This window comes from Coregonus lavaretus, assembly GCF_964263955.1.
Source record: "Coregonus lavaretus genome assembly, chromosome: 20".
Lineage (NCBI taxonomy): Eukaryota > Metazoa > Chordata > Actinopteri > Salmoniformes > Salmonidae > Coregonus > Coregonus lavaretus.
This window is the reverse complement of record NC_140007.1, coordinates 31,827,642-31,839,090: the sequence shown is the minus strand read 5'-3', so window position 1 is coordinate 31,839,090 and position 11,449 is coordinate 31,827,642. Positions and strand designations below refer to the sequence as shown.

At 41.1% G+C, this 11,449-nt stretch overlaps 1 protein-coding gene across 1 annotated transcript; it reads left to right on the top strand.

Annotated features, from left to right (window-relative positions):
• Window positions 1-543: 543 nt before the first annotated feature.
• lmod1a (leiomodin 1a (smooth muscle)) lies at window positions 544-7,360 on the top strand (the record flags this gene model as incomplete). The annotated part of the gene is made up of 3 exons (XM_084184026.1): window positions 544-813; window positions 3,471-5,402; window positions 5,643-7,360. 3 exons carry the CDS (start codon window positions 544-546, stop codon window positions 5,667-5,669), a joined length of 2,229 nt encoding a protein of 742 aa, XP_084040152.1. The 3' UTR covers window positions 5,670-7,360.
• Window positions 7,361-11,449: the final 4,089 nt, after the last annotated feature.

Below are 11,449 nucleotides of genomic sequence, written 5' to 3'. Positions count from 1 at the left end.
TTTTCATTTGGTCCACTAGATGTCCTCATATCAACACTATAGTGTGTAGTACAACTCCTATAAGCAGGCTTATTACATGATGAATGCATGAGGGTACTTGGTGTTAGTCAATCTGATTAAAGAATCTGAATTAAATTTGCATGGACATAATAGGCTACAAAAGTATAATTCTCTCTTGATGACATCATGTACAATAATTCTTATAATAGCACCATACAGAATAGAGATGATTAATAGCTGTCAATTTTCATTTTTCCTTGTCATATGGCTCCAGTCCAGCTCCAGTGCTCTGATCTCAAATTGGGCATTGAGCTAAACAGTTCTTCTGAGAGGCGGTCCAGGCAGTCTGATAGGCCAGTACCCTCTCTTGGTCCAAACTATTTCAATTGCACTAGAAGCCCATTTCAAATAGATACTGGTGAGGTCAATGAACCTGAACTTGGTGTACCAATATAATACAACTATTATTGTCAACGGTATTTTGGAGACCAGCAGTGCCAATTACTAATCGATTTGCGCAACAGGACATTTTCGTGGGAAATAATGTCTAGGAGGAAAGTGCGGAATCAACGCCCCGCCGAGAGCGAGGAGGACTCCGATATTGACAACCTGTTAGCCGCTCTGACACCCGCCGAGGTGGAAGAGCTGAAGAGCGAACTGACCGTTATTGACCCGGATCCAACTGTGCCAGTCGGGCTCCGGCAGAAGAACCAGACAGACAAGCAGCCGTCAATAAAATACAATAGGGGGGCGATGCTTGACTACTGTGAGCGCGAAACCAAGAAACTAATTCAAAGGGAGCTGTCCTTTGAGGTATGATGACACTGTTTCTGCCAATGTCATTGTTAACTGTGCATAAAGGGCAGTTTCTAACCAAGAAAAAAATGCGGTAGGAGTTTCTTGCTGGTTGAACCCTGAAGTGGTGTTATTACAGTAGGAATAGTGTAGCCTAGATGTAGCTGTCAATCGAGTACTTCAAGTGCCAATTTGACCGTTTATTCAAGTGCCCAGACATGGTGCAGTGATTTCAGGATTCAACACCAGGGATGATGGGGGTTATCAGGCAGATGAATATACTATTGTGGGCAATGTTTCACCCACTAACTTAAAATATAACTGCTGTCTCTTCTGGAAATAAATAAATAGTCATTGTATGGAGTTTGACAGAAAGTGGGGATACAGACAGATGTATGATCATGTACAAGCTGTAATGATCAGGGTGTTAACCTATATAGGTTGTTCTTTCATGAAAGTAAATATGAGTTGATATCACACAGGGCTCAGATCTTGACTATGACAATACCACTATTTCATAGAGTTTATTTGTTCAGATGCCACAGTGATATATCCTAATGATAATAAAGAGAAGCTTAGACACTGAGTTTATCTGTTAATGTATGTTGGCACTCAGCTGTTGGATATAGGCTCCAACAGCTGGCAAGTAAGGAAACATGAGCCATGTTGAAACAGCCGTGTATAGAGACTCTAATGAGATGTCTTGTTGTTTGAAACGGATCCAGAGCAGAGGTACGGAAGACCCCGTTTGAACAGGCAAGATCATCACTGAAGAGTTGCTAAGCAGTGCCATTTTTATTATAAACAAATGAGCCCCTGGAGCCCTGAATAAAAAAGGCACTACATCATCTTGAGAATAGTTTTTCAATACACAAACAAGACTAGGAGAAGTGTTATCATTACTTGGCAACAAGTAATGTGATGCAGGTGTTATGTGATAAATGAATAACATACCATGGTTGGATTTTGAGTCAGAGTGTGTATTTGAGGGAATACAATTATGTTGAGTGCATGTAATTGATTTTACATTGAATCTAAATGCATTTCATTGACAAATATATTGACCACTATACCATACCATGTATAAATAGCAGGATATGTGATTCTAACTGTATTCAAATGTTAACTAGACTAGTACATAATTGGTTATTAATACTAAATGATCCTTCCTGCAAAGCTGTACATGGCCATCTGTTGGGTGTTTGGTGTAGACATTCTGTATGTTGTTTTCACAAAGCCCCTTGAGATCTGGTTTTGGTGAAAAGGGTAAGAGACAGGCTCATAGAATAATGAGTCTTGCTAATGCTGGCATGCTGGTTCCAGTTCTAAGACAAATGAAATTCCAGAGCAGAACGCTCCTCTCGCTCTGACCCATACTGCCTTTTAAGGAAACATCTGCCAGAGTTACTTACACAGTGGCTTGCAGATCCCTACAGACGCTTCAGCCTGTAAGGGATGCAAAAACCCTGATTGCTATATGCAAGATATACAATTTTACCAAACAAACAGAGGGTGCTCGTAGAGGCAATGTTCCATCGGTTTTACGTAGGCTGTAACAGACATAAACATTCCAGATGCATTCTGAAAATATTTCCAAACTGACAAAAACATACATACAGTACATGTTACATTGTTTATTAAATAATTAATCTAATACTGCACTTCATACTCCCACATGAAAAAATACTACAGTTTACTATAGAATACTACAGCACTGTAGTAAACTGTAGTATACTGTAGAATACTAGACTACACACTAGTGATTCAGAGGGGTTGGGTTAAATGCGGAAGACACATTTCAGTTGAATGCATTCAGTTGTACAACTGACTAGGTATCCCCCTTTCCCTTTCCTTCCCTCGATTGTGAATTTTTTACTATAACATTTGTAGTATACTACAGAATACTATACTACACACTGTAGTATCCCTCGATCATTTGTAGTGCGTACAATAGAATGTTGTAAATACTACAGTATTATCCGCAAAAAAACACTGTACTCAATACTACAGTAATGTCCACAAAAACACTACACTTTTTAAACTATAGTAAATACTTCAGTATTTAATTAGCATATACCCATTCCCCTCCCCCATATTGCAATTTGTTCCACCCATAAGTGGCAAAATCTATATGCCAAGTATAGACTATAAATTGTGTCCCTACAGGTTATAGAAAAGAGCAGAAGCTCTAACTATCTGTTCAGACCCCAGTCCTACCTACAGATTATGGAAAAGTATTTATCCAGTAGGTCTCCTGAAGTACAAAGCTTCCACTTCTATGTCAAAGATAATAAAACAAAAACACTATAGTAAATACTACAGTAATGTCCACAAAAAACACTACAGTAAATACTACAGTATAGTACAGTCTGCAAAACACTACAGTAAATGCTACTGTGTACTACAATCCACAAAAACGCTACATTAATTACTATAGTATATACTACAGTTATTTTACAACAGTATTTATACTAAAGTTAACTGTAAATACTACAGTAAATACTACAGTATTCAAAAGTGTTTTTGCAGGCTTAAGTCTGTGAATACTACAGTAAAGTCCGCAAAAACACTACAGTGAATACTATACTATTTATACCATAGTATACTATAGTATTTTTTCATGTGGGCTTGTATGATAAATGCAACTATCTTTTCTTATGTTCCTCATACTGAAGGAGCCAACAACTGACAGAGTGAAACGGGAACGCCTGAAGAAGATGGGGAAGAGCTGTGATAGTTTCTTCTACTTCAAGTCAGATGACCAGGATGACCAGGATGTCATGGACCTAAACTTCTCTGCTGTGGAGACCCCTAAGGAGGACATATCCAAGGACAAAGAGGAAAAACCTCAGAGCAAAAACTTGAAGGGTGAGGGAGGGAGTGGAGAGGGTAATGAGGAAATACCACATAGTAGGTCAGGAGGAGATGAGGACAAAGACCATGAAAAAAAGGAAGATACGATTGTTGAAAAAAGCAGTGAAGTACAGGTTGAAGAAAATGAGAAAAAGGAGGAGTGCATAAAAAAAGAGAAGGGTAGCAACAAAACACTTGACCTTATCTCAAAATTGCAAACAAAAAAAGAGGATACAAAAGAAAAGGAGAAAAAAGATATCAGAAAAAAGACAGACTCTAAAACCAAGGGTCTGATTTCAAAGCTTCAAGGGCAAGCTGAGAAAGACGATACTAAGGAGAAAGAGAAGAAAGAGAAACCTCCACAAATGAAGGATAGCAAGATAAGAGGAATGTTCTCTAAAGTAGAGGAAAAACAGAAAGAACTCAGAGGTATTGAGATTAAGGAAAAGAGGAATAATGAGAAGGACAAAGAGAGCGAAAACACCAAATCACACAGGAAACCAAGTAGAGTCCAGGATGAGACACAGAGAGACAGTCAAAAGAAGACAGAAAGGACTCCTAATAAATACAGTAAAGCCAGCAATGTAAACCTAGAGAACAGTAGTAGGGAAGAACGCTCGGCTGGTGAAGTCATGGAGGGAGACGAGGAGGACGAGGAGGCCAGCATGTTTGATGAGCTCCTTGAGCATGTCAGAAAAGACGACCCTTTAATGACTGAGCTCAATGTCAACAACTCAGACGTCATCAAGAACCACACCCTCATCCAGTTTGCAGAGGCACTACAACACAACACACATGTCAAGACGTTTGCTTTAGCCAACACCCGAGCTGACGACCACGTGGCTTATGCCATTGCTGGCACTCTGCGGAACAACACGTCTCTGACTAACGTCATCCTTGACTCCAACCACCTCACTGGCAAGGGAATTTTGGCCGTGGTACACGCCTTAGATAAAAATTTTACAGTCACTGAACTGCGCTTCCACAACCAGCGACACATCTGTGGAGGCAAGACAGAGATGGAAATGGCCAATGCATTGAGAAACAACACCAGGTTGCTGAAGCTGGGCTACGTCTTTGAGCTGGCCGGCCCAAGAATGACCATGACCAACATCCTGAGTCGGAACATGGACCTGCAGCGGCAACGTCGACTGGAGGAGAAGAAACAGGCACAGCAGCAAGCCCAGCCATCCCAGCAGCCTCAGCCATTCCAGCCATCACGTCAGACACCACAACCACAGACCAACACAAAAAAGAACACATTGCCTTTGGGGAAGTTTTCTCGTGAACCTTCAACTCAACCCCAACCCAAGTCTGTTGGTGAGACTAACAGGACAGGAAACCTCCTGAAAACATCCCCCTTTTTGTCCCCCCCTAAACCCTCACCTGAACCGTTCCACAATGTGAGCCCCAAAGCTGGGGACAAAGCGAGCCCCAAGGCTGTGGGTAAGCTAAACCCTAAGGCTTGGGGTGGTAGGTCTGGACCAGGGTCTACAACACCTCCACCTAAGGCTGGGGATGGTGTATCTGGTCCTGGGTCTACACCACCTCCACCTCAGGCTCTTAAGGCTGGCCGATCTGGACCAGCACCACCACCTCCTCCCCCTGCCCCAGTGTTAGAAGGCCTAAGGAAAGCCCTCATGCCTGCCTCACAGAGGAAACTCAACAGGCAGACTTCACGCCATGGAGAGAGGAACACTAGGGACCAGTTGCTGGACTCCATTCGCAACAGCACAATGAAAGCTCTAAAAAAGGTTAGAACAGGAGAGGAGTAGAAGTTGTTTGTGAAAGCAGCATGCTAATAATATCAATACAATGTGATTAATGTGGTGAGCATCTAATAGTATGAGGAATGACAGGAATTTTGATTACATCTGTAGACTGTAAATTACTGTAACATCTATATAAAGCCAGCATTTCCCTTGAAATGACAGTCAGGAAGAATATAGCGTATTGGTAAATAAATCGAATCTAAATCTTTTACTCTCTGGCAGGTTGATGTTCCAAAGCTGCTTCAGTAACGGGCGGGGATGACAGCAAGAAGAGGTTGGACTTGATACAGAAACAGAACAGCATTTGTTTTACAGTAGTAGACCGGGGTGAAGCCCTGCCTCTGTTGTTGCTGCTGAGATATGGAGAGATATCTGATCCAGTTTGTACTTCGAGCCAGAAGGTGGTTATGGTGGTTTGTAATCATACAAGTGAAGCCACCTTAGGCTACATTGCCTGCTGACTTCAGTCTCCCTCAGTTGAATCTCTCCCTCCTGTTCTCCTGAGATGCCCATATTTGGTCATTGCATTGAAGATACAGTATGACGTAAGAATAACTCCTCTGTTCTTTTTAATTACTGGATGATGGCCAGTTGGATGTCCTGCTCTTTCATGTGAGGCTTTGTCTGGCTAAGGGGTGGGGAGAATGGGGGAGGTGCACGGCGGAATGAGAAAAGTAAGAAGGGGAAGAACAACTGGAAGGAAATGCTTACACATTGCAAGTTGCCGTATTTTCTTATTTTCGACGGTTATGTGGCCATAAGCGCAATGAACAAGGGCATTTGTTTGATGTTTATTTAAAGACAATTTTCCAGTGTCACTGTCAAATTATGTAATTAAACATTTAACCAAACACATACTGTAGCTAGTATTGAACACACAACTCGTATATGAAGTGCGTGTGGGTTCATAATCTGGTCAATGTGTAATATAACAGCAGTCAATCTCTGTTAGTTGTCCATAGGGATACCAGCTGCTTACAACATGCATGTATGAGGCACTTCCCTAGAGCTGGCAGGTGACCCCTTGAACTTTGCAAGCATTTCACTGTGATGGATTGTGTCCTGAGAGGGAAGGGAATATATTTTGAGAATGGTTAGTGCTATCTGGGATCCTTGGGACATCCCGTCCCTACCCTAAATCCTAACTCTAACCTTAACCTTTACCCTTATCCTAACCCTAACCTTAACCCTTACCTTAAGCATTTTAAATTTCAACTTCAATGGGGTAACGTCAAAGTTGGAATAGCAAAGCTCCCGGATAGCAAGGACCTTTTGAGAAGGTTTTGAGAATGTTGTGTTTAGAATTCACTCATGAGGTGTACATACTGTACCATACAGATGTTTTATGTCATGAAAATATACCAATACAATTCTGAAATGTATTTACAGAACCAAGCAAAATATATTAATATGTCTGGTTTCAAGAATGCATCCGATAGCTAATAACCAGGTAATTTAATTCCTCCAGATGAACAATTGGGGAATATTCCGTCTGTTTTAGATATCTACATCCGCCTCATAAAGGCTTTTGATTCAACAAAAGTAGCACCTGTCTGTAGCACTTCCTTCCTGAAATGTTGCAATCAGTTTATATTTTTCACATCCTGTAGTAAGACAAAAACAGCTCTGAGCCACTGTAAATGATGCTGGTCAATGGAGACTGATATGGTGACAGTCAGAGCATTCGGGAGAAAAGGGGGTCTGTCCTCACGTGGTGAAATTATTTTACAAATCAAAACATGAAAATCTATCTGAGGTTTCTCCTTTACTTGCCAGGTGAGTTTTTAACACTCTGATACAATTGCAGACACTTTGTGTTGTTGTTGATTTGTTGTTGTTGTTGATTACAATTGCAGAAATATTTTGTGTTGTTGATTATTTTATTTGTGAAAGAGAACACTGCATACTGCAAATTTTATAGAATAAACCCCTGCCAAACTATTTTACGTTTTAATTGTTTATTTCATGTTTCAACTATTTGTTTTTATAACGATAAAAAATAACATTGTTTTTCTATTTCTTCAAGTTTTATGCTGTGATGCAAAAATGAGCAAAATTGGAGCACATGGATATGAAGGTGGAGCTTTAGACATTGAGTGTTCATATCCAGATGGATATCAATATAAAACCAAATACTTGTGTCGCCATCCCTGTTCCAACAGTGACATTCTCATCAGAAGTGTGAAGCGTGACACATTTGTCCCAGTAGGAAGATTTTCAGTGTATGACAATGTCCATGGATGTACTTTCATTGTCACCATCCAAAACCTGGAATTACAGGACTCTGGACATTATTATTGTGGACTTGATAAGTGGGGACGAGATGTTTTAACAAAAGTAGAGGTCTCTGTGAGTAAAGGTATGCATATTATTTTGCTTTGATCTCCCTTTTGATTGTCTTTGAATGCACAAAAATCTTACCTGGTCTACCATCTACTATGTGTACCCACAGCTCCATTGGTCACTTCACTGTCTACACCTGCCCCTGTGATTGACAGGATGGACACCACTGAAACTAACAGATATGTTTCCTCAGAGGTCCCCACCTTTACACAGGTTGATATAACTTTGACTAGCTTAAAAAAATAAGCTCCTAAGAAGCTCCTATTGTAAAATAATTGTTTGAATATTATAATAAATCTTCTATATACAGTGGCTTGCGAAAGTATTCACCCCCCTTGGCATTTTTCCTATTTTGTTGCCTTACAACCTGGAATTAAAATGGATTTTGGGGGGGTTTGTATCATTTGATTTACACAACATGCCTACCACTTTGAAGATGCAAAATATTTTTTGATGTGAAACAAACAAGAAATAACACAAAAAAGCTGAAAACTTGAGCGTGCATAACTATTCACCCCCATAAAGACAATACTTTGTAGAGCCACCTTTTGCAGCAATTACAGCTGCAAGTCTCTTGGAGTATGTCTCTATAAGCTTGGCACATCTAGCCACTGGGATTTTTGCCCATTCTTCAAGGCAGAACTGCTCCAGCTCCTTCAAGTTGGATGGGTTCCGCTGGTGTACAGCAATCTTTAAGTCATACCACAGATTCTCAATTGGATTGAGGTCTGGGCTTTGACTAGACCATTCCAAGACATTTCAATGTTTCCCCTTAAACCACTCGAGTGTTGCTTTAGCAGTATGCTTAGGGTCATTGTCCTGCTGGAAGGTGAACCTCTGTCTCAGTCTCAAATCTCTGGAAGACTGAAACAGGTTTCCCTCAAGAATTTCCCTGTATTTAGCGCCCTCCATCATTCCTTCAATTCTGACCAGTTTCCCAGTCCTTGATGATGAAAAACGTCCCCAGAGCATGATGCTGCCACCACCATGCTTCACTGTAGGGATGGTGTTCTCGGGGTGATGAGAGGTGTTGGGTTTGCGCCAGACATAGCATTTTCCTTGATGGCCAAAAAGCTCAATTTTAGTCTCATCTGACCAGAGTATCTTCTTCCATATGTTTGGGGAGTCTCCCACATGCTTTTTGGTGAACACCAAACGTGTTTGCTTATTTTTTTCTTTAAGCAATGGCTTTTTTCGGGCCACTCTTCCGTAAAGCCCAGCTCTGTGGAGTGTACGGCTTAAAGTGGTCCTATGGACAGATACTCCAATCTCCGCTGTGGAGCTTTGCAGCTCCTTCAGGGTTATCCTTGGTCTCTTTGTTGCCTCTCTGATTAATGCCCTCCTTGCCTGGTTTGTTGTGGCGGCCCTCTCTTGGCAGGTTTGTTGTGGTGCCATATTCTTTAAAAAAAAATTATAATGGATTTAATGGTGCTCTGTGGGATGTTGAACATTTCGGATATTTTTTTATAACCCAACCCTGATCTGTACTTCTCCACAACTTTGTCCCTGACCTGTTTGGAGAGCTCCTTGGTCTTCATGGTGCCGCTTGCTTGGTGGTGCCCCTTGCTTAGTGGTGTTGCAGACTCTGGGGCCTTTCAGAACAGGTGCATATATACTGAGATCATGTGACAGATCATGTGACACTTAGATTGCACACAATATATCTTAAATGCAATGACTTCTGAAGGTAATTGGTTGCACCAGATCTTAATTAGGGGCTTCATAGCAAAGGGGGTGAATACAGATGCACGCACCACTTTTCCGTTATTTATTTTTTTCATTTCACTTCACCAATTTGGACTATTTTGTGTATGTCCATTACATGAAATCACTTTTAATTACAGGTTGTAATGCAACAAAATAGGAAAAATGCCAAGGGGGATGAATACTTTTGCAAGGCACTGTATTTTCTGTATACTTTTGTTTTGCTCATGTTAAAGGTGCCATACAAAAAGTTACCTGTTGCAGATTGGGATGTCACACCTCCAACAACCTCAACGATTCGGATTGGTAGCCCAGGTAATTTAACATTCGGAGTGGCTGTGGATCCGACTTCTCTGGACCCCTCTTCCTGAACTTTAGGCTACTCTGTTTTGTTCCAAACACACTGGAAAACATGGGTTTGATTTTGTTGAATTATTCTCACTGTAATTTAGGTTTTGTACGTGTCCACGTTGTTGTGGGAGCTGTCCTTGGACCATTGATGTGTTGCACTGTGGTTGCACTTGGTCTACTCCTCAGAAAACAATCAATGTCACGCTCACTGAGTAAGACCAAATCCTCTCTCTTTGATAGCCTACCTACATATCATACTGTAGTTATGAAAATAGTATTATTTTGTTTATGTTTATGTTTATAATTTGTGTCCCTTAGCATTTCCATCATCTGAAGTATCAGATCCTGTAGACATTGCACAGGTGAATTGGATAATTGTTGATGCTTATAGTTTGAATAAGATTTTGCATGCCGTAATTAGACAGCAGTATTTAGGCTATATGCACCAACTCACTCAACAAATAAACTCTACCCAATGCCCCACCCCTCTCTTTCTCTCTCTCTCTCTCTCGCTTTCAGGATGAAGAGGACACTTGTCATGTGTATGATGAGATAATTATGTACAGCTCCAACATTCTCCCCCAGGAAGACAGTGACTTGTACTGCACCATTAGGTTTTGTGAAACCCCACCGGAAATAGATGACAATGCTCTCTACTCCCTCCTGACACTAAATTAACAAAGACCTCAGTGAGGGTCACAAGTCTTTAATCAGTATGAAAATGTATGCACTCACTAACTGTAAGTCTCTCGGGATAAGAGCGTCTGCTAAATGACTAAAATGTAAATGTAAATGATAGAGGGCATTCTCACAACACTGCCAACACATTGATGGTGTATGTACAGTACAGTATGACCAGTGTTTAGAAGCTTTGGGTTGGCGACCATTATTGCTATTGTGTGTGTGTGTGTGTGGTATACAGTTGAAGATCGTCAGATATTTCCCACTGTTTCCCTGCATCTGTTTCCTCTGATACAGTGCCTAGTGAAAATAAAAAGTATAGAACATTTTCCAAAATATTGTATAATTTTTTTTTAAACGATGTCTTGATTGCGTATGTCTTCACACCATTACAGCTGTGAAACATTTTGAATGAGATTCTACCATGAAGGAATTGTCCATAGAGCTCCGAGACAGGATTGTGTCAAGGCCATAGATCTGGGGAGGGTACCAAAAAATTTCTGCAGCATTGAAGGTCCTCAAGAACACAGTGGCCTCCATCATTCTTAAATGGAAGAAGTTTGGAACCACCAAGACTCTTCCTAGAGCTGACCGCCCGGCCAAACTGAGCAATCGGGGGAGAAGGGCCATGGTCAGGGAGGTGACCAAGAACCCGATGGTCACTCTGACAGAGCTCCAGAGTTCCTCTGTGGAGATAGGACAACCATCTCTGCAGCACTCCACCAATCAGGCCTTTATGGTAGAGTGGCCAGACGATTTTTTAAGTATTGTGGTGGCAGCATCATGTTATAGGTATGCTTGTCACCGGAAGGGACTGGGGAGTTTGTCAGGATAAAACAAAAATATGAAAGGAGCAAAGCCCAGGTAAAAAGTTACAGCAAAATCCGCTTCAGTCTTCTGAAAACCTAACCCTGGGATAGAGTTTTATTTTTCAGAGGGACAATTACACA